The sequence below is a fragment of the Triturus cristatus genome, chromosome 7 (genome assembly GCF_964204655.1).
Source record: "Triturus cristatus chromosome 7, aTriCri1.1, whole genome shotgun sequence".
NCBI classification, from domain to species: Eukaryota; Metazoa; Chordata; class Amphibia; order Caudata; family Salamandridae; genus Triturus; species Triturus cristatus.
In genome coordinates this window covers 302,287,348-302,314,711 of record NC_140590.1, presented here as the reverse complement: position 1 = coordinate 302,314,711, position 27,364 = coordinate 302,287,348, and the positions used below count along the sequence as shown (strand labels likewise).

General features: G+C 50.5%; 1 protein-coding gene across 2 annotated transcripts in view; it reads right to left on the bottom strand.

The window, feature by feature from the left end:
• Positions 1-27,364, bottom strand: part of LOC146809501 (transcriptional enhancer factor TEF-1-like) — a 245,183-nt gene that overhangs the window by 25,410 nt on the left and 192,409 nt on the right. For both annotated transcript variants that reach the window (XM_085616338.1, XM_085616339.1), the window contains exons 6-7: positions 22,095-22,229; positions 21,559-21,617 (exon numbers count right to left, since the gene is read on the bottom strand). In XM_085616338.1, the coding sequence (XP_085472464.1) occupies positions 21,559-21,617; positions 22,095-22,229 (194 nt within the window). The remainder of the gene's footprint in view (positions 1-21,558; positions 21,618-22,094; positions 22,230-27,364) is intronic.

Sequence of the window (27,364 nt, the reverse complement as noted above, 5' to 3'; positions counted from 1 at the left end):
TGTAAAACTTGTCTGCAGTCATTTTGCTGATGTTCAGTGAGGCTGCCACCTAAAGCCACACCATCAACTGAGCCATCTTCAGGGTTCTGAGACAACAGGTCTGGGAGAGGGTCACTCTCTTCCTCCTGCCCCGCTTCCTGTGGGTGAGGTAACGCTGGCACTCCGGTGCTCCTGGGTAGAGAAACATCTCTAGTGTCTAGGTTTCAAGTTGTGAGCGCGCCCATGTCTGCCCTGTCAACATATGCCTTGAGTCTGTTGACATGGAGCACCCTGTGGGGGCTCCTGGGAGTTCCTAGGTCTACCAAGTAGGTGACCTCTCCCTTCTTTTCAACAATTGTATGGGGTCCAGACCATTTGTCTTGGAGTGCTGCTGGGGCCACTGACTCCAACACCCATACCTTCTGTCCTGGCTGGTACTCAGTCAAAACAGCCTTTTGGTCATGCCAAGCTTTCTGTAATTCTTGGCTTGCCTCCAGGTTTTTAGATGCCTTCTCCATGTACTCAGCCATCCGGGAGCGGGGACCAAGTACATAGTCCACTATGTCTTGCTTAGGCTTTTTGAGAGGTAACTCCCATCCTTCCCTCACCAGACATAGGGGTACTCTTACAGGATGCCCAAATAACAATTCAAAGGGGCTGTAGCCAACTCCTTTTTGTGGGACCTCTCTGTAAGCAAACAGAAGGCAGGGTAGAAGGATGTCCCATCTTCGCCTTAGCTTTTCAGGTAACCCTTTGATCATACCCTTTAGGGTCTTGTTGAATCTCTCAACAAGCCCATTGCATTGTGGATGGTAAGGAGTGGTGAACTTGTAGTTGACACCACATTCCTTCCACATAGCTGTTAAGTATCCTGACATGAAGTTGGCACCTCTGTCAGATACCACCTCCTTAGGAAACCCCACTCTGGAGAAAACTCCCAGTAAGGCCCTGGCCACAACAGGAGCTGTTGTAGTCCTAAGGGGAATTGCCTCTGGATACCAGGTGGCATGATCCACTACCACCAGTATAAATCTGATCAATCCCCACTCTTTCAAAGGGGACCCCCACCACAGGTAGTGGTATTAGGGGGGCCTTTGTTGTGCCACCTGATTTGCCACTGGCTTGGCAGGTTACACAGGAGCAACAAAACTCCTTGGTATCTTCATTCATGTGAGGCCAGTGAAAGTGAGGGACAAGCCTGTCCCAAGTCTTGTTCTGGCCTAAATGTCCTGCTAAAGGAATATCATGGGCCAAGGTAAGAAGGAAGCCCCTAAATTGCAGAGGTATAACCAACCTCCTGGTTGCACCAAGTTTTGGGTCTCTAGCCTCTGAATAAAGGAGCCCATCATTCCAATATACTTGAGCATTCCCAGCAGCCTCAGCAGCGGCTTGCTGTCTGAGGGGTTCAAGGGAAGAACAGTTTAACTGAACCTGCCTTAAGTCAGCCCTGGAAGGTCCCCCTGCCCCCAGAAACTCAACCATGTCAGGTTCAAGCTCTTCAGGGACAGTTCCTTCAGGATTCTCAAAATCAGTTTCCTGAGAAGACTGATCTTCACTTTCAGGCAGGAGGGAAGGCACAGCCTTGACCCTTCTGTTCTTTTTCTTGGTAGGTACTCGGTCCATTGTTCCAGGCTCCAATACCTGAGGTTCAGTGAGGCACTTTTTGGCCTGTGACCTGGTCACAGCAAGGACATGTGATGAAATCCCTAACATCTCTGCATGAGTCCTGTACTCCACTTCTGACCATAGAGAGGATTCTAGGTCATTGCCCAACAGACATTCAACTGGGAGGTCTGCACTTACCACAACCTTTTTGAGGCCAGTTGCCCCTCCCCAGGAGAAATTAACAATTGCCACACTATATGAAGTAGAGACATTGCTGGCGTTGGTCACTAGGTAATTATCACCTAGCACTATCTGACCAGGGTCCACAAAGCCAGGTGTCACCATTGTGACACTGGCACAAGTGTCCCTGTATGCTTGAGCCACTTTATTGTTGATTAAAGGTGTGTCTGTACTTGCCTAGATTCCTAGGACCCACAGTAGTGGACAAATCCATGTCCACATCACAGATCAGAACAGCCTGTGTAGGGGTTCTGACTAGGCCAGACTCTCCCTCAGTACTCAAGGTTAACCCCACTACTCCCTTAGCCTGAGGACCAACACTGCCAACTGTACTAGGGGGTGCAGGTGCCTTAGGGGCTGCAGTGATGGGGGCTCCAGTTTTCTTAGACACACTGGTCCAGTGAGAGGTGTTTTTACAGACATTACACCATGGCTTTTTCTGACCTTCTTTCTTCTTCTTCTTAGAAGTTTGGGACCCACCCTCATTATTCTGTTGGGGGCCTGGAGAAGACTTCTGGTCTTTAGGTTTCTGTTCCCCACCCTTTTGGTCTGCCTTCTTTTGGTCACCACCCTGGTTCTGGTTCTTTTGCTTAACCCTGGTTCTAACCCATTTGTCTGCCTTCTTTCCCAATTCTTGGGGAGAGGTCAGATCTGAGTCAATCAGGTGTTAATGCAACTGCTTGTTCTGACAATTATTTAAGATTTGCTCTCTCATAATTAGATTATACAATCCTGTGTAATCTGCAACCTTACTTCCCAGCAACTAGCCCTCCAGAGCCTTAGTGGCACACTCAACAAATTCAGACCAGTCCTGATTCTGTGTCTTCTGGGTGTCTCTAAACATTAACCTGTACTGTTCAGTGGTTAAGCCTAACCCATCAATCAGAGCGCTCTTCAGGACCAGATAGTTTCTAGCATCCTCATCACTAACTGTGAGGAGCTTGTCTCTGCCTCTACCTTCAAAGGAGAGCCACAAGAGTGCTGCCCACTGCTCCTGAGGGACCTGCTGTACTCTGCAGGCCCTCTCAAGTGCAGTCATCCATTTGTGGATGTCATTCCCAGCTTTGTAGGGGGGCACAATCTTACTCAGGTTTTTATTGTCATAGGACCTTATTGTCTTAGGGATATTGCTGCCACCAGTGGAATCCAATCCACTCTCTCTAGACTGTCTTGCTCTAGCAAGTTTCTCCTTAGCCAAGGCAACCTCTAGTTCTTGCCTTTGGATCCTAAGTTCAGCCTCTCTCATCTTGGCTTTATGTTCCCTTCTCTGAGAGGAAGTCAACCTTCTCTGATTAGAGGCATTGGAGCCTTTAGAGCCATTGGAATGGTCAGATCCACTTGAACTGGATCTTCTCTCCCTCTGTCTCTGGTTAAGCCTTCTTGGGGGTCTGTAGGGAGGTATCCCATGTCCAGTCCCATGTAAGCTTAAGTTGGCCTGGCTAAGTCTCCTGACTGGCACCTGGCTATTTCTATCATCATCTGAATCATCTTCCCCCTCATCTTCTTCTTGAGTGCTAGGTACAGGGGCATCAGTATTATCATCTTCAGATGGGTGACAGAGTATCAGAGTAATCTAATAGCTCTAGGAGTTGGGCTATAGTAGGGTTTTGACCCTGCTTAAGACTTCTGGTGTTACACAGTTGTCTTAACTCCTGAAAGTTTAACATAGAATATTTGGATGGTGCCCTTTGAGGGTCTCTCTCAACAGCTGGAAGCCCAGTGGCTCCTGCTGCTCCAGCCATTCTCTTAGTGAGGTGGATGTGTTGCAATCTACCTACACTGGTGTTTTCCTACTGGACCTTCTCTAGTTAGTTGTAGTCAGGGTGTGCTACTCCCTTTGCTCTACAACAACTAAGTTCAGTAGAACGTATGTATACTAGTCTTGTTTTATATGTACCTAAAGGTACCTGTATGATCTTTCAAATGATATTTTCAAAGATTACAATTGGTAAAACACAGCAAGCTCAAATCCCAACCGCTGCTCACCAATGTGAGAAGTTGGCCTGGTATATGCTGCTCAATAGTTCTAGTGATCACCTTGTACCATGCCAAGCAACCCTTATGGTGGTGGTTGAAGTCAACCTAGATAGACCAGCTATCCTAGTGGTAGCGTGGACAGTGCAGTCTGCAGGCTAAACTCTTGAGGGCATGTGAAGCCAGCTGTTTTACCATATGTAACCGCCTTGAATACCAAATGAAAGGACACCACACAGATATATATTCAAAATATATATGTATTTATTTACTAAACGTATCCCCTATACTCTTTATGAGCACAGAAGCACATTCGTTAAAACAAGGCAATGTTTAAATATACAAAAGTTGCACAATTATGGATGGGCCCGGGTGGCCCGCTAAACCATATACTAAAATAGTGGTATAAGAACCACGTATAGAAAAGTAAGAAGGCCTAGGGCCTTGAGAATTGCTGGGACTACAAGGAGCTAACAGTAGTTAGTGACCAGGAGGCCCACAGGATGCGTATGCAGTGTTGAAAGTTACACGCGTGCACCTATTGGATTCAATGGGTGCGTAAAAGTCACAAAGCTAAAGCAAAGGGAGTCTTCCGGATGGACCAGAACCTAACAACTGGAAACCTAGACACTAGAGATGTTTCTCTACACAGGAGCACCGGAGTGCCAGCGTTACCTCACCCACAGGAAGCGGGTGCATAGGTGTCAAAGTGCGTCGGGTTTCGTCGTGCAGGTCTATGGAGCCTGAAGATGAAGATGCTGCAGGCGGCCAGGCGAGAAGAGTTCCGGTGGATCCAAGGGTGGATCTGAAGAGTAGAAGACCGGAAAGCAGAGGGGACACTGTTCAGAGGCACTAGCCAGTGACCGGCGTGGAACCAGGAAGGAACCAGGCGATGTCGGGTGCCAACAGGTGAAAAAGTGAAGCTTGTCTCTGCAGCCACGTGGAAGTGAAGATGTCGGCGACATCCAGGAGTCACTCACGAGCTGTCCCATGAAGGCTCTAGCTGATGGCGGTGTCGGCTTCTCGATGGGAGCAAACAGGCCTTGGCTAATGCAAGCCACGCAGGAGTCGATGAAAGCTTGGTGCTCTAACCAGCAAGGTCAGAGGGCCTGCTCCTTTTCACAGGAGCAAGGGCCAGTCTGGAGCAACCAGACCAGCAGTGTTGTTCGTAGATTTCGTCGCCCAGATGGCCACTAGCCAACGGGCCAGTAACCAGGATGACGCGTCGAGTGGCAAAAAGCAAAAGGGCCCCACGCAGATCTCGTGGATGCTGGAGGGCAGGTCTTTGGTGCAAATACTGCTCGGTGTTGGGGCTTCTCAGGGCCCTATGCACAACGATGAGGATGCCTCGGGTGCTGCAGTCAGCTTGTCGTGGACGTTTCAAGATGGCCGGTCCCACGTCTCTCGGTGCCTCCACGGGTCTCTTCTTTGCAGGGACTGTGGATCAGGCTCCGAGATGTCTGGGAGTCTGGGTCTTGTCGGGCTCTGGGCTCGTTCTCCGGCGGGAGGCGGCGGCAAAGCAGTCGTTGAGTTGCTGGATGGTGCCTGTGTTCACAGGGTGGTCACTCCTTGACCACAAGGGAGATTCTCTTCAGTCTTCTGTGCAGCAGAATGTCGAAGTCCAGTAGTTATTCTTATTAAAGTCGAGTTTCAGGATGATCTAAAGTCCTGGGACACAGCTCCTACTCTTATTCCAAATCTAGGGGCTGGATTACCTGCTAGGTCCCTCCTCTGGGGGGAACCAGGAAGGGGGGTGGTTACACCCCCTCTCCTTTGTTCAGTTTCGCACCAGGGCCGGGGCTGGAGAGCCCCAGCTTCAGTTTGAACTGGCATATGCACGGGGACACCTTGTGTGTCCCAGGCATGTCTCAATCTATTCAGCCCTCCCTAACCCACTACACAAAATCCTGTCTGGGGTGGTGCAAGCACCTCCCCTGACAGGAAACCCTTTGTCCAAACCTCCCAAGCTGGAAGGACTCCCAGCAGCAGGAGGGCAGACTTGTGTCTGTGGTGGCAGCATCCATTTTGTGATGCTGAGGCTCTGTCTAACTTTACCCGGGTTTCAGGTTAGGTACATGTCGTGTCCCTCTAGAAGGATGGAATGCTTCCCCTGTCGCCAGAATTGGCGAGGGGGTAGTATTCCAAATCGTATGACACCTTACTCGACATGTTTTGATAAAGCCAAACCAGAGTTAGCATTTGACTGCGAGGTCCATAATGCACTTAAGAGTATATGGTATGGCAGTATCATGGAAACAGCTAAAGGACGTTGTTCCGAAAGCTGCAGACAGGCTCAGCTCATGCCAGAGCACCATCTCACATGAAACCAAGCACTCTGCCTCCAGGATTGTTAAGGCCTGCCATAGGAGTGACTGATAGGTTACCATGTGTCCATATATGTTAGATATAGATATACTATATCTAAGTAAGAGGTGATTACACCTAATTACCCCAGCTGAGTGATCAGCCAGTTGTGTCAAATAGTGAGGCCAGGCCAGGGGTGGCATAATACATGCTGCAGCCCCTGGTAGGCCTTGGATACACCTATGCCCTGGGTACCTGGGGTACACTGTTACAGGGTCTGTAAGGTGAACCAGTTCCAATTGGTAATGCACCTAGTGTGCATTGGCATTAATTTAGGGAGAGAACAGCAGGGCTGTGGGTCTGATTAGCAGGCCCACAGCCACACTAAGTCATAAAACCAGTGAAGCAAAAGCAAACATTTGGGGTGACCATAGGATGGCAGACCCTACTCTCCTACATCTCTCCCTCTGTCTCTCTCCCTCTGTCTCTCTCCCTCTCTCCCTCTGTCTCTCTCCCTCTCTCCCTCTCTCCCCCTGTCTGTCTCTCTCTCCCCCTGTCTCTCTCCCCCTGTCTCTCTCCCTCCGTCTCTCTCCCTCCGTCTCTCTCCCTCCGTCTCTCTCCCTCCGTCTCTCTCCCTCCGTCTCTCTCCCTCCGTCTCTCTCCCTCCGTCTCTCTCCCTCCGTCTCTCTCCCTCCGTCTCTCTCCCTCCGTCTCTCTCCCTCCGTCTCTCTCCCTCCGTCTCTCTCCCTCCGTCTCTCTCCCTCCGTCTCTCTCCCTCCGTCTCTCTCCCTCCCTCCGTCTCCCTCCTTCCCTCCGTCTCCCTCCTTTACTCTGTCTCCCTCCTTTACTCCGTCTCCCTCCCTCTGTCTCCCTCTCCCTCCCTCCCTCTCCCTCCCTCCCTCCGTCTCCCTCCTTCCCTCCGTCTCCCTCCTTTACTCCGTCTCCCTCCCTCCGTCTCCCTCCCTCCGTCTCCCTCCCTCTGTCTCCCTCCCTCTGTCTCCCTCCCTCTGTCTCCCTCCCTCTGTCTCCCTCCCTCTGTCTCCCTCCCTCTGTCTCCCTCCCTCTCTCGCTCCCTCTGTCTCTCTCCCTCTCTCGCTCTCTCTCCCTCTCTCGCTCTCTCTCCCTCTCTCGCTCTCTCTCCCTCTCTCGCTCTCTCTCCCTCTCTCTGTCTCGCTCCCTCTGTCTCTCTGTCTCTCTGTCTCTCTCTCTCTCTCTCCTGCTCCCTCCCTCTCCCTCCGTCCGTCTCCCTCCCTCCGTCTCCCTCCCTCTGTCTCCCTCCCTCCCTCTGTCTCCCTCCCTCCGTCTCCCTCCCTCCCTCTGTCTCCCTCCCTCTGTCTCCCTCCCTCTGTCTCCCTCCCTCTGTCTCCCTCCCTCTGTCTCCCTCCCTCTGTCTCCCTCCCTCTGTCTCCCTCTCAGTCTCCCTCCCTCTCAGTCTCCCTCCCTCTCAGTCTCCCTCCCTCTCAGTCTCCCTCCCTCTCAGTCTCCCTCCCTCTCAGTCTCCCTCCCTCTCAGTCTCCCTCCCTCTCAGTCTCCCTCCCTCTCAGTCTCCCTCCCTCTCCGTCTCCCTCCCTCTCCGTCTCCCTCCCTCTCCGTCTCGCTCCCTCTCCGTCTCGCTCCCTCTCCGTCTCCCTCCCTCTCCGTCTCGCTCCCTCTCCGTCTCGCTCCCTCTCCGTCTCGCTCCCTCTCCGTCTCGCTCCCTCTCCGTCTCGCTCCCTCTCCGTCTCGCTCCCTCTCCGTCTCGCTCCCTCTCCGTCTCGCTCCCTCTCCGTCTCGCTCCCTCTCCGTCTCGCTCCCTCTCCGTCTCCCTCCCTCTCCGTCTCCCTCCCTCTCCGTCTCCCTCCCTCTCCGTCTCCCTCCCTCTCCGTCTCCCTCCCTCTCCGTCTCCCTCCCTCCCTCTCCGTCTCCCTCCCTCTCCGTCTCCCTCCCTCTCCGTCTCCCTCCCTCCCTCTCCGTCTCCCTCCCTCCCTCTCCGTCTCCCTCCCTCCCTCTCCGTCTCCCTCCCTCCCTCTCCGTCTCCCTCCCTCCCTCTCCGTCTCGCTCCCTCCCTCTCCGTCTCGCTCCCTCCCTCTCCGTCTCGCTCCCTCTCCGTCTCGCTCCCTCTCCGTCTCGCTCCCTCTCCGTCTCGCTCCCTCTCCGTCTCCCTCCCTCAGTCTGTCTCCCTCCCTCCCTGTATCCCTCCCTGTATCCCTCCCTGTCTCCCTCCCTATCCCTCCCTGTCTCCCTCCCTCTCCCTCCCTCTCCCTCCCTCCCTCCCTCCCTCCCTCTTCAGCCGTCTCCCTCCCTCTTCCGCCGTCTCCCTCCATCTCCCGCGGTCTCCCTCCCTCCATCTCCTGCGGTCTCCCTCCCTCCATCTCCCTCCGTCTCCCTCCCTCCATCTCCCGCGGTCTCCCTCCCTCCATCTCCCTCCGTCTCCCTCCCTCCATCTCCCTCCGTCTCCCTCCCTCCATCTCCCTCCGTCTCCCTCCCTCCGTCTCCCTCCCTCCATCTCCCTCCGTCTCCCTCCCTCCATCTCCCTCCGTCTCCCTCCGTCCATCTCCCTCCGTCTCCCTCCCTCCATCTCCCTCCGTCTCCCTCCCTCCCTCTCCCTCCCTCCGTCTCCCTCCTTCCCTCCGTCTCCCTCCTTTACTCTGTCTCCCTCCCTCTGTCTCCCTCCCTCTGTCTCCCTCCCTCTGTCTCCCTCCCTCTGTCTCCCTCCCTCTGTCTCCCTCCCTCTGTCTCCCTCCCTCTGTCTCCCTCCCTCTGTCTCCCTCCCTCTCTCGCTCCCTCTCTCGCTCCCTCGGTCTCTCTCCCTCTCTCGCTCTCTCTCCCTCCCTCTCTCTCTCGCTCTCTCTGTCTCGCTCCCTCTGTCTCTCTGTCTCTCTGTCTCTCTGTCTCTCTCTCTCTCTCTCTCCTGCTCCCTCCCTCTCCCTTCGTCTGTCCGCCTCCCTCCCTCTGTCTCCCTCCCTCCCTCTGTCTCCCTCCCTCTGTCACCCTCTGTCTCCCTCCCTCTGTCACCCTCTGTCTCCCTCCCTCTGTCACCCTCTGTCTCCCTCCCTCTGTCACCCTCTGTCTCCCTCCCTCTGTCTCCCTCTCCGTCTCCCTCGCTCCCTCTCCGTCTCGTTCCCTCTCCGTCTCGCTCCCTCTCCGTCTCGCTCCCTCTCCGTCTCGCTCCCTCTCCGTCTCGCTCCCTCTCCGTCTCGCTCCCTCAGTCTGTCTCCCTCCCTCCCTGTATCCCTCCCTGTATCCCTCCCTGTCTCCCTCCCTGTCTCCCTCCCTGTCTCCCTCCCTGTCTCCCTCCCCGTCTCCCTCCCTCTCTCCCTCTCTCCCTCCCCGTCTCCCTCCCTCTCCCTGTCTCCCTCCCTCTCCCTCCCTCCCTCCCTCTTCCGCCGTCTCCCTCCCTCTTCCGCCGTCTCCCTCCCTCTTCCGCCGTCTCCCTCCATCTCCCGCGGTCTCCCTCCATCTCCCTCCGTCTCCCTCCCTCCATCTCCCTCCGTCTCCCTCCCTCCGTCTCCCTCCCTCCGTCTCCCTCCCTCCGTCTCCCTCCCTCCGTCTCCCTCCCCCTCCCCCCGTCTCCCTCCCCCCGTCTCCCTCCCCCCGTCTCCCTCCCCCCGTCTCCCTCCCCCCGTCTCCCTCCCTCCGTCTCTCTCTGTCTACTCCCTCTATCTCTTCCTGTCTCTCTCCCTCCCTCTGTCTCCCTCCCTCTCCATCTCTCCCTCTCCCTCCCTCTGTCTCCCTCCCTCCCTCTGTCACCCTCTGTCTCCCTCCCTGTCTCCCTCCCTGTCTCCCTCCCTCTCCCTCGGTCTCTCTCCTTCCCTCTCCCTCTGTCTCCTTCCCTCCGTCTCCCTCCCTCAGTCTCTCTCCCTGTCTCCCTCCGTCTCCCTCCCTCCCTCTCTTTCCCTCCCTCTCTCCCTCCGTCTCCCTCCCACTCCCTCCCACTCCCTCCCTCTCCCTCCGTCTCCCTCCGTCTCCCTCCGTCTCCCTCCCTCTGTCTCTCTCTCTCCGTTTCCCTCCATCTCCATCTGTAGCTCTCTCTCCGTCTCCCTCCCTGTCTCCGTCTCTCCCTGTCTCTCTTCCTCCCTCTGTCTCCCTCCCTCTGTCTCCCTCCCTCCATCTCCGCCTCCCTGTCTCCCTCTCCCTCTGTCTCCCTCCCTCTGTCTCCCCCAGACTGCGCCTCTGTCTCCCTCTCTCTGTCACCCTCTGTCACCCTCCCTCTCCCTCTGTCTTCCTCTCCCTGCCTCCATCACCCTCTGTCATCTCACCCCCTGTGTGTGTGTCAGCCCTCAGCCCGGGCTTAGACAGCTTCTCAGCGCGCACACACAGCCGCACTGTGACAGCTTCCCAGCGCGCACACACAGCCGCACCAGAGTACTTCACAGGTCTTTAAAAGACCATTTACATGTTAATAAAGCTTTGTTGTATTTCACCTCTTAGGCCCCTGCATCTCCACTTTGACAATCACTGGAATCCCCCGGCCCCACAGAGCAGAGTCTCAGAGTCCGGGCTGCTGCACCCGGCAGTGTTTGCAAATTCTTTTTTTTTTTTTACAACACAGGTAGGATGTCTGCAAGGTCCGCGGGCTGCTAAGGAAGGCTTGCCGGGCCGCTGGCGGCCCGCGGGCCGTACTATGAGTAACCGTGCTCTAGAACCTTTTCCTCAGAAGCTCAGGCCCTCAGATTTTCGTAGCATAAGAGTGACAAAAGAGTCTATGAGGAGAAGAGAGCCTCTGAGGGGAGGAAGGGTGGTTCGCATGTGAATCTATGAAAGACACCAATACTGGAGAACCACAGTTTACAGGTAAGTAACATTTGTTCTTCTCCAGTATTGGGGTGTCATTCATAGATTCACATGCTTAAATAGAATAGTGAGCAGTACTCTGCAGACTGAAAAGGCAGTATCAAAGTTGTATGAAATACAATGACATAGCATCGAAGAATCACAAAACTGATAACAACCCAAGGAGGAAGGAAGTAACAGAGGTTCACCTTATTTGAAAAGATTACGAAGAGCTGCTTGGCCCACTGCTGTATCGGATTCGTTGATCGCCTCCAGGCAGTAGTGCCTCTTGAAAGTGTGCCTGCTGGACCACGTAGCTGCCCGGCAGATTTGATGAATCGGCACACCAGCGAATAAGGCCATAGAGGAGGACAAAGCCCTTGTAGAATGCGCCCTCACTGCGGAAGGAAGAGGCCTGCCAGCCTTCTGATGGCAGAATGATATCGCTGAAGAAATCCAACGTGCAATTGTTGGCTTGGTAACAGAATGTCCCTTACAGGTTCGTCCATAGGCAACAAAAAGTTGGTCAGATTGGCGAAAGGGTGCCGTTCTGCTAATATAAAATTTGAGGCATCTCTTTAAGTTCAAAGAATGCAGACTCTGTTCCGCTGGAGATTGCAGATGGGGAAAAAAGGTTTTTAAAATCACAGGCTCATTAAGATGAAAGTCGGACGGCACCTTCGGCATGAAAGCTGGGTTAGTTCGAAGGATAACACAGTCCGATTTAAATTGGAGGAAAGGAGGCTGGATTGTGAAGCCCTTAATTTCACTCACTCGACGTGAGGAAGTCAGAGCAAGCAGGAGGGCAACCTTCCAGGTCAATAATTTAAAATCTGCTGAGTGGATTGGCTCAAAGGGCGCCTTCATAAGTTACGCCAATACGATGTTAAGACGCCATGTGGGCAGGGGACGCCGAATGGGTGGAAACATCCGGAACAATCCCTTAAAGAACTGTTGAATCACTCTAGACGAATAGAGAGAGGAAGAGCCGTCCTGGCGAAAACGAGAAATTGCTGCCAAAAAGACTGAGTGGAATGAGAAAATCCTGACTGTGCCAACTGCAAAAAGAAAGGCAGAAGTTGTGCTGGAGAGGCGTGCACTGGGTGGATGTTAGCAAATGAACACCAATGGCAGAAGCGTTTCCACTTTAGTTTGTAGGTCTTCACCGTGGAAGGCGCCCGCGCTCTGGCAAGAACCTCTCTGCAGGCAGGCAAAATATTTAAGTGAGCAAATTCAAGGTGCTCAGGTTCCAGGCCGACAGTTTGTGCGAAGATCCGACCGTTGTTCATCGTGAGAAGGTCCAGCCGGGGGCGAAGAAGAATGGGCTTGCATTGTGAGAGGAGCAGTAACTCCGAGAACCATGCCTGCCGAGGCCACCGGGGAGCAATCAGGAGAATGTGGCATGGTTGTCTCCGCATTTTCCACAACACTCGAGGTACCAGCGGGATTGGTGGAAAAGCGTAGGCAAATATCTTGCACCAGTCCATCGAAAGGGCATTCCCGCACGACCCGCTGTGGGGAAGCCAACTTGCGCAAGACTGGCATTTGCTGTTCTGTGGAGCTGCAAAGAGATCCAAGCCCGGGTGACCCCAGAGGCGGAAGACGAAGTCCAGAGTTGGCTGATGCAACTCCCACTCGTGGGTCGATGACGCGGACCTGCTGAGAGAATCCGCCAGAATGTTGGAAATGCCTGGTAGGTGGACTGCTGTTAGCGTGATCTGATGGAGTATGGCCCAATCCTAGATCTTCTGAGCTAGCTGGGAAAGCAGCGGATATTTGGTATCGCCCTGCTTGTTTAGATAGTGCATGCTCGTGGTGTTGTCCGTTTGAATGAGCACTGATTCCCCTTGAAGCAGAAATCGGAACGATTTGAGTGCAAGGAAGATCGCCATCAGTTCTAGCCTGTTGATGTGCCAAGAACGTTGTAGGAAGGTGGATATCTGACTATGGTTACCTCCAACTTTTTGCCTAGTGTCTAGCTGGTTTTTCGACTTAGTTGGCCTGAGATCCTGCCATTCAGGGTCTCAGGCTGTCTGCTCTCTCTTTAAAATGGACTCCATGTACCCTAGGTACATTCTCAATTGGTAAGGATCACCTTATTGGACCCTGTACAGTGTACCCTAGGTACCCAGGGCATAGGTGTACCCTAGGCCTACCAGGGGCTGCAGCATGTATTATGCCACCCCTAGCCTGGCCTTCCATTTTGACACAACTGGCTGATCACTCAGCTGGGGCAAGGTCGTGTAATCACCCCTTGCTTAGGTGTAGTATTCCTATACCTAACTTACATATAGACACATGTGTACCTATCAGTCACTCCTATGGCAGGCCTTAACAATCCTGGAGGCAGAGTGCTTGGTAACATGTGAGATGGTGCTCTAGCATGAGCTGAACCTGTCTGCAGCTTTCGGAACCTTGTCCTTATAGCTGTTCTATGATATAGCCTACCATATACTCTTAAAGTCCCTTATAATCTTAAACGGTTATGGTAACTATGGTTTGGCTTTATCGAAACATGTCGTGTAAGGTGTCTAACACTGTGGAATAATACCCCCATGCCATTTCTGGACATGAGAATATTATTCCCCCCTTCTAGAGGGAAAGACATGTTAAAATCATACTTCAACTGTTAGCCTCTGACCAAAGCCTCAGCATCACAAAATGGATGCTGCTGCCACGACACAAGTCTGACCTCCTGCAGCTGGGAGTGATCCCAGCCAGGGAGGCCTGGACAATAGGTTTCCTGCTTGGGGAGGTGCTAGCACCTCCCCAGACAGCCTTTAGTGTATTGGGGCAGGGTGGGCTGAAAGGAATGAGACATGCCTGGGGCACACAAGGTGTTCCTTGCATAGTCCAGTTCAAACCGGCGCTGGGGCACTCCAGCCCCAGCTCTGGCACGAAACTGGACAAAGGGAAGTGGGTGTAACCACCCCCTCCCAGGTCCCACCCATAAGGCGTGACCTAGCAGGTATCCCAGCCCCCCAGATTAGTATAAGAGTGGGAGTTGGGCCTCAAGACTTTAGATTATCCTGAACCTGCAAACTTGAACAGAAACTCTGGACCTTCGACATTCGACGAAAGAAGAAGACTGAAGAATCTCCCTTGTAGCCAAGGAGTGGCTACCCTGTGCAAACAGGCACCATCAAGAGACTACCCTTTGCTTTGCCCACGTTCTACGAGGAACCGACTGCAGAGCCTGACCAGAGCCTTGACTTCCAGACTTCTCCGACCCTGATCCACATCGACAGCAAAGCTGAGATCCGTGGAGGCGACGAGCGACGTGGGACCGGCTACCTGGGAAAAGTGGCTAGTAACTTAAAGCGCAGCTTCTGAGGTACCCTCGAAGTTGTGCACCGGGGATTGAGAAGCCCCAACCCCAAGCACCATCTGCACCGAAGATCAGCCCCCCACACTCCACGAGTCCTGCGTGGGGCCCTTCAGCATTTTCCTGCTTGCCGCGTCTGTCCGGTTGCTTGCCCGCTGGCTAGTGGCCTTTGTGACGACGCACCCTGAAATCTTCTGCGCTGGTTTGGCTCCTCCAGACTGGCTCCCGCTTCTCTGCAAAGAAGAAGCACCCCAGACCTTCCTGGTCTGCACCAGAAGCAAGTCCTTCGTTCTTCGTGGGTTCCGCTTGCCAAGGCTTGGTGAGTCCTAGTCCAACTTCGACGCCGCCGACAGCAAGAGCCTTCGTGGGACAGCTCGCCTCCTGGTCCTGGTCGTCCTCGACGCTTCCTGGTCCTCCTGGCTGCAGCGACAAGCTTCACCTTCACCTGCAATCTTCACGACATCGCCTGGTTCCTTCCTGGTTCCACGTGGTCACTGGCTAGTGACCTTGACTCTGTCCCTTCTGCTTGCAGGTTTCTTCTCTTCTTGATCCCAGCCTTGGGATCCACCGGACACTCTTCACTGACTGCCTGTCAGCATCTTTCTTCAGGCATCCATAGGAGTCGACGACGAAAACGACGCATCTTCACCCCTATGCACCCGCAGCCTGTGGGCTAGGTAACTTGGGTACTCCGGTGCTCATCAGGATAGTGACTATCCTAGTGTCTAGTTTTCAAGTCTCAACTTCCTAGCTACTCCGGAAGTGTCCTAAATCTACCGTTTTCTAAACTGTACTATTGCTATTGACTTTTACGCATTACGCGTGAGTGTTTCCACTCTGCACACGAATCCCGTGGGCCTCCCACTTCCTAACTAACGCTAGTGTAGTGTAGCCCCAGCGATTCCCTAGGCCTAGGCCTATCCTATTTCCGTGACAGTGGTCCTTATACCACTTCTTTAGTATATGGTTTGCGTGGCCCCTAGGGCCTAACTGTATTACTTACCTGTGTGACTTAATGTATGCTTAAATAAGACTGTGTTGTACTTACCTCTAATCTCATAAAGAGTGCTGAGGGTTTGCTTAGAATAAATACACTTTATTTTATATATATATCTGTTGTGGTGTCCTTTCATTTGGTATTCAAGGGATTATATATGGTATCACAGCTGGCTTCACATGCCATTCAGAGTTTAGCCTAAGACTGCTCTTGTCCATGCTACCACTAGGATAGCTGGTCTATAAGGTTGACTTTACAACCAATCACCATAAGGGTATTTGGACTGATATAAGGTGTACACTAGAACTAGTGACATCATACATCAGGCCAACTTCTCACAAACGTTGTGACAGATTCCACTTGCCTTTGATGGACAATCCTTGAAGGTGACCGCCCCACCCTTCCAGGGAGGCATCCGTGGTAAGGACGAGCTCTGGAGCCTTTGCCAAGAAGGAAGTGCCGGCGATGTTGCGAGGTTGCGTCCACCAGTGCAGAGCTTGTTCCATGCGAGCGCTGACGAAGATCCGGTCGCTGAATGAACCGGACACCTGACGCCACTGCTTTTTCAGTTCTTCCTGAATTGGACGACCCTTCAGTCTGCAATGTGGGATCAAAGAAATGCAGGAGGACGCCATCCCCAGAAAGGACTTCAAGATGCGGACTGAAACGGACCGTTTTGATCTGATGTGATCTGCGAGCTGCAGGATCCGCTTCTGCCGGTCGTCAGAAACAAAATCCATGGCCATGGAGGTATAGAGTAGCGCCTAGGAAAGTTCTGTGAAGAGCTGGCGTGAACTGAGATTTTTGTGTGTTGACTGACATTCCCAGAGATTGGAACAGAGTCCGACAAAACTGAGTGTCTAAGGATGCCTGATGGTAAGACTGAGACTTGATTAGACAATCGTCCAAATATGGGAAGATTTGAATGCCTCGCAATCGTAGATAGGCCACCACCGGGACGAGGACCTTTGTAAAGACCCGGGGGGCGGAGCGGAGCCCAAAGGGCAGGACTCTGAATTGAAAGTCTCTCTGGCCTACACGTAAGCGCAGGTATTTTCTGTGGTGTGGTAGAATCGTCACATGGAAATAGGCATCCTGAAGATCGATTGTCAACATGAAGTCGTTTTGAGAGAGGAGCTGAAGAATTTCCCTCAGTGTAAGCATGCGGAAAGTCTGATCCTTTAGAAACTTGTTCAGAGCCCTCAGGTCGAGGATAGGGCGGCACTCTCCAGACTTCTTTAGCACAAGGAAAAAACGGGAATAGAAACCCAGCCCCCTCTGAGTCTTTGGAACCACTTCGATGGCCCTTTTTTTAGTTTTAGTTTGATTTGTTGGAAAAGCTCCTTGAGATGAGCGGGAGGAGGACCGGTTGGGGAAGGGTGGGTGGGGGGGGGGGGGGGGGAGGTCTGAGGGAATTTGACGAATAACAGAGCATGGCCTTTTGAAACAATGTCCAATACCCAACGGTCTGAAGTTATTGGTGACCAATTTGAAAAGAATTTCGAGATTCGTCCTCCAACTCTGATAGGGGGGGGGCCTTGAGAGGAGGTGGGTGTAAGCAAAGAAAGTCAGTTTCTTGGAAGAGGTTCCCCGATAGTTAGACTTTCCCCTGTAGGACTTGTTAGTCTGTTGCCGATAAGACTGTGGAATCTGGGAGGAAAAACGCTGATTTCCTTGATTGTATGGGCGGTATTGTGTTGATCCGCCACGAAAGGAGGAGTTGGTGCTGCGTCCGCGAGCCCCCCGAAAAGGCTGTCTTTTAAACTGCAGCGTGCCAAGGGAACGAGCTATTTCCGTGTCCTTTTTTATTGTTTGGAGCGCCTCATCCACGTGCTGGCCAAACAGCGACTCCCCATCAAAGGGCATGTCAAGGATTTTCGCCTGGACTTCCTGGCGAAAATAAGTAGAGCGAAGCCAAGCCTGCCTCCTTAGAACAGCTGCCCCAGCTAGCTGGCAAAAACCAGTTGAGGCAATATCCACAGAGCAATCGATCTCCGAAGATGCTCTTTCGCCCTCCTGAAGAATCTTTAGAGCGTCGGCTCTAGAGTTCTGGGATGAGGTTTATGAAAGCAGCTATGTCGGACCACATTTGGTGGTCGTAGCGACCCAAGATGGCTAGGGAATTCGCTGCTCTGACAGTTGTAGAGGCCATGGTTGAATTTTTGTTTCCAATGGCATCCAAGCGACGTCCATCACGGTCAGGTGAAGAGGTAAGCGGAGAAGACTGATTCCTTGAGCGACGTTGTGCCGCCTGGGTTATCACAGAATCCGGCTTTGGCTGGGATACCAGGCAAGCAGGAGAAGAGTCTGGAGCCTTATATTTCTTCTCCAACCGTGGGAGAACTGCAGGAATTGAATTTGGTGTTTTCATCAATTTCATACCCTCATTCCAGATTAAATCAACTATGGGCACAGCCCGAACTTGCTTCTGCGGCTGAGTTTTAAAATCATATAAAAAGCAATCCTCCTCTCTACCATTGGGAGATGAAAACGCTGTGCCGCCCTTTCCATCAATTGATGGAAACCTGTGATATTAACAGGAGGAGAATTCACTGGTGACCCCGGAGACGGCGAATTCATCAGGCAATCGTCCAAATCAGCCATAGTATCATCATCACCCAGGAGTTCACCGTCTTCTCTAACCGGAAGGACGTGAGCGTCACCCTCTGTAAGAGGTACTAGTAAAGGGACGGATGGTGTTGGTTCTGCTGCCGGCAGAGGAGGAGCTGGAGTGTTCGGAGGCGCATCTCGCGCAGAGTCGTGGGAAGAAGGTGGGAAATGGCGGTTGTAATCCTCCAGCATAAATTGGAGATTAGAGATGAGGGATAATGGCAACTGTGCCATCGGAATCTGCGCAGGAGGTTCCTCCTCTTCCTCCTGATAATAATGGTCCTCCTGGTCCTCATCGTCGAAATCTTGACACTTTATTAAAAGTTCTGATGGACTGCGAGCAGCCCGGTATGTAGGTCATCATCCGAGGCAGAATCATCCTCATTGCCAGAGGGAAACAGTTGTGGCGGTGGTTGAGTGGCACTGTAATGGAATCCAAAACAGCTTGACGACGCTGCAGGAGTGAATCATCAACAGAAGCAGGCGTTGGCGTAGAAACAGGCACCAATGGAAGAGATGCTAAATTTGGCGTGGACGAGAGACCTGCCGTCGACAAAGCCACCACCGTCGACAAAGCCACCACCGTCGACAAAGCCACCACCGTCGACAAAGCCACCACCGTCGACAAAGCCACCACCGTCGACAAAGCCACCACCGTCGACGGGGAGGATCTTTCTTCTTGATCGTCGATGAAGATTTAGATGTCGATGGGACAGCCACAGGTTTCTTTGTCATTGACGAAGATATAGGAATCGTCGATGAGACAGATTTCAAGGAGACACAAACCAACGTCCACGAAGATAGCGTCGACGAAGCCGCCATCGACGGCATAAGGAACCTGCTGGAAGCAGTCGTCACCGTTGTCGACGAAGTAGTAGAAGCAGCAGATTTCGTCGACGGAGTGACAGTCGACGAGCCCGTCGACGGTCTGGCACGTTTATGAGAGGAAACATGCGCTGGGAGAGCCACAGATGCCGGAGAGTGAGATCTCGGGGGCATGGGTGTAGCAGCAGAGTTTAGTGGCACTTTAGCAACCTCCAATAGGTGAAGCTTTCTCTTTTTAAGAAAGGGGAAGGGCAAGTCATGCACACTGCTACGCTTAGAGGAGGCTCCAGTGTGTCCAGAAGCCACACTTTCGACGTCAGAGAGAGGATTATCTGTGACTTTCAACTTCTGTAGCCACAGAAGGAGGCGGCCCTCTCTATCCTTTAGAGTCTTCTGAGAAAAAGTCATGCAAATTTTGCAGTTTCCTACCTCATGGTCTGGATAGAGGCAGTATATACACTTCTCGTGAGGGTCCTCTGAAAAGAGCCTCAACTTCCCACAAGAAGCGCAAGGACGGAAGAGAGACTTCTTACTTGAAGACATCAGGAAAAGCTGAAGATATCCAAAACCAGAGAAAAAATTGAGCAGAGCTCAGGGAGACTCCCTTCACACAACGTGCGGTAGAAAATCTGAGTGGCTGAGATTCTGAGGGGAAGGTTCTAGAGGGTGTTTGCGCCTGATTGGAGCTTGGACTATAAAAACGACATGGATATGTCAGTAAAGTGATTTCTTTTTTCAATGCATTCCTATGTGTCAATGTTATCCTATGGTACGTTTGACTTTGTATGTTATTTTAAAATATATATATATATATATATATATATATATATATATATATATATATATATATATATATATATATATATATATATATATATATATATATATATATATATATATATTTATTATCTACTGGCAGTCGCCAATAGATAGTTATAGTTAGGACCGAGTTTCCATAGGAAATCTGAAAATTCTATTTTGAATAACTTTGGCGCCGGTTGACGAATCCTCGCGAAATTTTCAAAACTAATGGGGCGCTCCGTTCAGCTCCTACCCTGAAAGTCTCGGGGTGATTCGTCAAGCGGGGGCCGAGAAAAAAGGGGGGTCCCAAAACGCATTTTCCCCATGCATTTTTCCATAGGACCTTTAGTCGAAGGTACAGCCCGAACGGCTGAACAGAATTACTTGAAATTTGGCAGAGAGGTAGTCCTCAGGTCAGGGAAGTGCCTTTTGCAGGTCTGGTGTCAATCTGTTCAGTAGTTCCTGAGAAAATAGCATTTAAAAGCATATAAATATCTATAAGCGCGCACTGTGCGCGCACCGTGCGCGCACCCTAACGTGCGCGAGCGTAATTCTGATTGGTGGTTACATGTTAGTCAACGTTCGAATCGGTCGAAATCAGGAAGTGTTGGCCGCCGTTTTGTTTGTTTTCAGTGCGAGAGTGAAAAAGGAAGGTGGCGAACGTGAAAAGGGGGCAGGGTAGAGAGTTCCTGACCCCCTAGCCTTTGTCAGGGGGTCCCAGAAGGACCCCGAAGGCAGAAATTTTTTTTAAATTTTTTTTTTTTTTTTTTTTTTAAATCGCGGGGGTGCGCGCACCGTGCGCGCACGGTGAAAAACCAAAAAAATAAAAAAAAAATGTATACGTAGTTTATTGTAAAATAAATATATAAAAAAAAATTATAATACATAAATAAATTAGCATTTAAAAAAACGTACAAATTCACTGAAAAAACCATAGGTTTCACACACGTTATAGTTAGGAATTAGCATTTAAAAAACCTTGCAAATTCAATTAAAAAACCATAGGTTTCACACATGTTATAGTTAGGTGGATATTTCACTCGTAAAAAACCAATGAAATTCCCCCGTTATAGTTAGTTCAGATAACTATAACTCGCGCGACCGCCACTCTATCACAAGGATGATGTCATCAGTGATGTCATAAGTGATGCCAATGACCATGTCATGAGTGATGTAATATGTGACGTCATGAGCAGTGGATTGCGGGCGCGTGGGACTCCCACTTCGACGACGGGGAAAATTCAAGCATGTGAATCTATGAAAGACACCCCAGTACTGGAGAAGCAGTGAAGTCAAATCTGAATTTTTTTATAGACATTTAGCTCAAAATGTATTTTACGCATCTAGCTCAAAATGTATTTTACGCATCTTGGGCTTCTTCAAAAGTTCAATCTTTAAATTGCAGTGGATAATGTAGATACATTGAATACTAAAACACAATAATGGCAAATCAAACAACAATTGAAAAATAATTTTGGAATATGATCAGTATGAACGAGACTGTGACAAATGTCTTCCTAACTATAACAAGTAAAACAGTTTATTCTATGCTGGCACCAACCTCAAGTTAGAACCAAAATGGCTACCGACTAGAGGGATAGAATGGATTTTCAGGATATACTGAAAGGTATCAATTACCACATACAAAATATGATACTCCGCTTTTGCATGGGAAATCCTTAGACACCATGATTCCAGATTCTGAAAGCAAGGAAGACCTAGAGTGAAGCATTTTGAAGGAAGGAATAGAGAGAGCCAATCAGATGTTTATTTGGCAACTCATGAGATTTAATGAACAATCTTTGAAGATACTAGAGTCGAGAGATGTATGGTGGGGACAATGGGGGAATCTCTTTTGGATTGGCAAAGTTTAATATCAGAAAAAGTACAATAAAGTTTTCCATGCTGGTCACATAAACCGTTTTTGGAATTATTTAGCAACGGAAAGCATGACATTGGCGTACAGGTTAGCATCTAATTATCTGTCCCTACTGATCAAGCCACAAACAAACTAATTCAAGACATGAAATGAAGTGATGGTTGGGATGTACTGGCTCTTCTCTGTAAAGACCCAAATATATCAATCATATCTAAACCACAAGTGTATGCGTGCTTATATCATGTCAACAGCTTAGAGGTTACTTACTCTTGTGTTAGACGTGCTTGACCAGCACCTGCTGGCCAAAACTGGAAAAAGTCAGGTGACTGAAAAATAAAACAGGAAAGATGAAACATTAAATTAATAATGCCTTGACTGCAAAAGACAGCCATTAAGAAACGCAGAAGCGGAGAACGAGAAGAGTGGGAAATAGCAAACAACTTAGTAGTCTATGCACCACCTGTGCTCACAGAATGGTCCTTGGTAATAAATGCACACTTGGGCTATAAGCAATCCAGTCTATATATAACTCACTCTCTCAGCTTGTACCAAAGGAAATGTGGGCTAACCCAACAACAACTGATCACATTCCTATCTACAAGTGAAATTATATGCTGAAGATGCGTCTTCGATTGCGTTTACATGGTGTGCGTCTGCTATGATTATTCCTGCAGTCCTCCTCTGTCTTTCTGTGGCTCCGGAAGCCCTTTTTTATCCAAAGTAAGCCCTCCCATTGGTCCAACCTGGCACAGGAATTGAGTGCGCATGTGCACACTGGAATGGAAAGTTAAGTCAGTACTCACCCCGGGGCCAGGCACAAATGGGGACTGGGAGATGCTGGACATCCCCAGCTTGCTCTGGATAGCAGTGGCAGAAATGAGCTGCGCCGAGGACATGGCAGCCATGCTTTGGAGTGCTTTATCCTTTGCCACTTGGTCCTAGGACACAGTAGAAAAAAGAAGACATTTGTTGTACTGACCCAACACAACATGTGAGGCAAGAGCACGTACGTGGGACTGTGCGAGGGTGCACTGCAAACACAAAGACCATTCATAGCCATACACTGCACAGTTATGTTAATGATCAGGGGCAATCTTCATCATAGTCAAGTTTCACCTCATGCCAGGGAGAAGCAATAGATCCGTGCACTGCACTGAATAAGTGGGGCTCAAACTCTTTCCCATCGTTTCTATAAACTCTATAGAGGACTTCCACTAATCGAAGCGATGTCAGGGCAGTACACACTGGACACGATATACAGTCTCTTCTTTGTTATCAAAACTAGTTTTTAAAGCTGCAGTGCTACTTAGCAAGACAACAAGACATCACTACATCGACGAACTAGGTACTACCTGCACACTGTTGTCCTTTGCTTTTTTTCTCACTGAATTTGAATATTTCGTTTTCAAGTAATGAGGTTTTGAAACTTTAAAAACATACGCGGATGTTTTCAGCTTTTCTCTTCCTTCAACAATAGTCAAATGTCGTGACGTTTCTCACCACAATGCTCTAAAGTACAGATGATGTAGTTCGACCACAAATGTAAATAAAGGCGGAAACACACTATGAACGCCCCAAAGGTGAAGGCAGCCGAAACAATGTCTTAAGTCTGTCTGCGTTGGCTCACAACTTTAAAAGCAAATTACAATTCAAATGAATGAATAAAAATATACAAAACTGGAATTTAATCCAACTATAAACACATAATTCATTTTAATCATTATTAGCAGTAATTGGAGGTGGTTTATAGTCAGAGACGTCGCACAATTGCTGAAGGTGGCCAATATAAGGAGGGATTTGCCTCTCAGCCAAAAACACAAGACAAAGTCTTAAACGACACGTAAAGCTTGATCGGTGTTTTATAGTGAAAGTAATGGACCCTACAAGCTTTTCTTTTCAAGGAAATGACGGATTCTTTTCTTTACATATGTTGTTTATGTTAACACAGATTTGCATCCTCATATTGGCCAGGTTTCCGGCCTCGCTCACACCTTTGCTGAGGGGGTACTAATTATGTTCATTGAGCTGAGAGCCTCGCAACTAGTACCAATGATTATCACCTAACAGGAAAAATGTTCGTACATTTTAATAAAAATACCAAAGTCAAATTACTAGTCTCAAGCCAACGTTAGCGCACGTATACTGGACCATACCCCTTAAATCTGTATTGGCAAATGGACCACCATTCCAATAACGCAAAATGAATGCATACCTTTCAAGGGTCTTGCAACTCTACAGAAGCCACCACTGTACACAGCACACAATACAACAACTGCACAACAGGACAATATCGTGGGGCAATACTTCCTGAAATAAAGGGCCTTGATGCAAACCCCGTCATTAGAAACTGACAGGTTTCAAGCCTAAGGGGGGGGGGGGGGGGGGGGGGGCTTAGATTTTTAAAGCTAATCAATTGTGAAGGTAAGGGGCTTTGGAGAGACAAGTGTTTCTACGCTGTGTCAGTATCAGAAAGAATTGACTACCTTGGGGTAATCCTACCTTTAACCTGCCCAGCGCTAGTAACACTTGCGTTTCCGATGTTTGCATGCGCTTCCGGGTCCTCTACAGGCTACCCCTTAAGTATCAATCAATCAAGATACTTATAAAGCGCACTACATACCCGTGAGGGTCTCAAGGTGCTGGGGGGTGGTGGTGTGAGGGGGGGGGGGGGGGGGGGTGGGAGCGCTGCTACTGATCGAAGAGCCAGGTCTTGAGGAGTCTTCTGAAGGCCAGTAGGTCTTGGGTCTGCCGTAGGTTGGTGGGGAGGGTGTTCCAGGTCTTGGTGGCGAGGTGAGAGAAGGATCTGCCGCCGGTCGTTCTTCGGATGCGGGGGACTGTGGCGAGGGCGAGGTCGGCGGAGCGGAGCTGGCGGGTGGGGGTGTAGAAGCTGAGGCGTCTGTTGAGGTATGCTGGGCCGGTGTTGTGGAGAGCTTTGTGTGCGTGGATGAGGAGCTTGAAGGTTATCCTCTGGTTGACGGGGAGCCAGTGCGGGTCTCTCAGGTGGGGTGTGATGTGGCTGCGGCGGGAGATGTCGAGGATCAGACGTGCTGAAGCGCTCTGGATGCGTTGCAGTCGTCCCAGGAGCTTGGCCGACGTTCCTGCGTAGAGGGTGTTTCCGTAGTCCAGTCTGCTGGTGACGAGGGCCTGGGTGACTGTTCTTCGAGTTTCGGTGGGGATCCACTTAAAGATCCTGCGGAGCATTCGGAGGGTGTTGAAGCAGGATGAGGAGATGGCGTTGACCTGTTTAGTCATTGAGAGGGTGGAATCGTGCCATGTAGATGTTGAACAGCGTCGGGCTGAGGGAGGAGCACTGGGGTACGCCGCAGATGATATCGGTGGCCCTGGAGTGGAAGGGGGGAGGTGGACGCTCTGGGTTCTGCCGGAGAGGAAGGATGTGGTCCAGTCCAGGGCCTTCTCTTGGATTCCGGCAGCGTGGAGGCGTGTGCGTAGTGTGTTGTGGCAGACCGTGTCGAAGGCGGCTGACAGGTCCAGGAGGATGAGGGCCGCTGTTTCTCCGTTGTCAAGCAGGTACCTGATGTCATCAGTGGCGGCAATGAGGGCGGTTTCGGTGCTGTGGAACTCGGACTGGGATGGGTCCAGGATGCTGTTCTCCTCGAGGTAGCGGATCAGTTGTTTGTTGACGATTTATTTTCGGAACGGGAGCAGGGAGATGGGTCGGAAGTTCTTGAGGTCCGCCTTGGGTTTCTTGAGTAAGGCGTTGATCTTGGCGTGCTTCCAGCTTTACGGGAAGGTTGCTGTCTTGAAGGAGATGTTGATTACTTTCCGGAGATGGGGTGCGATGGCTGTGCAGGCCTTGTTAAAGACGTGGTGAGGGCATGGGTCTAGCGGTGATCCGGAGTGGATGGTGTTCATGATCTCGCTGGTGTCCTCGTCGTTGATGCTGGTCCAGGAAAGCAGGTGGTTGGTGGTCGTGGGGGCGGTGGGTGTCGGGGCGGTCGTGACGTTGAAGCTGTCGTGGATGTCGGCGATCTTGCAGTAGAAGAAGGTGGCCAGCGACTCGCAGAGGTCTTGCGAGGGTGGGATGTCGTTAGTGTTGGAGCTGGGGTTGGAGAGTTCTTTCACGATGTTGAAGAGCTCTTTACTGTTGTGTGCGTTATCTAGGCGGTCTTTGAATGAGGCCCTCTTGGCGGTTCGGATGAGTTGATGGTGCCTGCGTGTGGCGTTCTTGTGGGCTGCGTGGCTGTCCGGTGTTCGTTCGCGGAGCCAGTTCTTCTCCAGTTTTCGGCATGTTCGTTTGGAGGCCTGGAGGTCTTCGGTGAACCAGGTGGCTTTCTTGCTGGTATGGCTGTTGGAAGGTGTCTTGAGTGGGGCGAGGGTGTTGGAGCAGTTGTCGAACCATTGTCTGAGGTTGCGGGCGGCGGTGTTTGGGTCGGTGGAGTCGGCGGGTGGGTCCTGGGCGAAGCTGGTGGTTAGCTGGTCTTCGGTGACTTTGCTCCAGCCGCGTCGAGGCATCTGTTGGGTGCAGTGGTGCGTTGTGGGCTTCCTGAAGGTTAAGTGGATGCAGTGGTGGTCGGTCCAGTGGGGTTCGGTGGTGTGGTTGAAGGTGACGTGGGGGCTTGTGGTGAAGATGGGGTCGAGCGTGTGGCCGGAGGCGTGGGTGGGTGTTGTCACGAGCTGTCTAAGTCCGAGGTTGTCGATCAGGGTGTTGGTGTCGTTGTTGTTCTCGAGGTGGAAGTGTGGATAAAGTGACTGAACAAAAGCATGTAGTTTATATCACCAACACGGGTGGGTGTTCCAAAAAGCATGGGGTACATCATTTGAATAGGTTAAAACATAGCTGAATTATGCAAATGTGTGAATTACGAAATAGCCATCTGGACACTGATGATGTTGTAACTAGAGATCAGCTTGGAGAGTATTAGCAGTGGTCACTAAATTAGGTTATATGGTGCAAATGATTTGGTCTTAAAGGTCCATGCAAACCAATAGAAGACTCCGATTGCATTTTACAAGCAATTCACCAACGCAACCCATTGCCTAGGTCTAGTATCTGTCACCCAAGCAATCATTATACGACAGTTCACAAAGGAGAGCAGAAAATAAAAAAAGGCTGAACATCATCTGTTTTCACAATGTGCTTTTAAGTCCAAATACAAGTTGAGTCTAGCGGCTCTGGGAGTTTTCAAGAGGGTGAATGTATTGTGTATAGCAGCTAACCCTCTGTGGATATTTGCATACCTACTTCTAGTTATCTGTGTATTTATCAGAGTGATGTTATTGAATTAATTACTACATAAGGAGACATGTTAATTTACCATGCCTGTTTTATTAGGCGTTCAATATAATTTGACAAACTCTACTAACAGATGTTTTGTGTGGCTGGAATGAAAATGGTGTGCTTTTTGTGTAGTTTGCTATGGTGCTTACCATTGTCTTGTAAGCAGTTGTTCGTACTGGTAATACAAAATACGTATCTGTAACAATAGCTCCCCACCAGCAAGGCTATTCCTCCTAGATTCCTAATCTTAGAATTGTTACACACCACCAGAATGGACCTTCTTAAAAACAACTTTTGAAATATTTTTCCAGAAAAAACAAACGTCTTCTACTTTTTTCCTCAGGAAAAAAAGACTTTGAAAGAGAAAGGATTAGAAAAAACAAATAAGAGACTCAGCAAATGTAGTATTTGTCAATGAGGGGAGCAGACTTCAGAACCAGCGATCAGCCATCAGGCAGCCATTTTTCCTCAACAGTTTTTTCCAGGATTAGTCATGCAGACAAATGTACAATAAGGAGGGATCGGGTATGGTTCTGCAGCGGATACCCTACTGGAGAAATAGTTTTACAGGTAAATACTCCTTCATTGTCCACTAAAGACTCCTCTATAGCATCATAACTTTACAGTCTATTTTACAGCAGTACCTACATTCCTCAGGAGAGCAGGCAGTATTGAAAGGTTTGATCATACAAGCCATTCCCGAGGATTGCCTGATCTACCAGAGCATATGCTCCAGCACCCGAATCCAAACAATAATGACCCCGAAAAGTCTACACTGATCTCCAAGGGGCTGATTTGCAGGTCTTGATAAGAGGGACATTTTGAAACTAACCA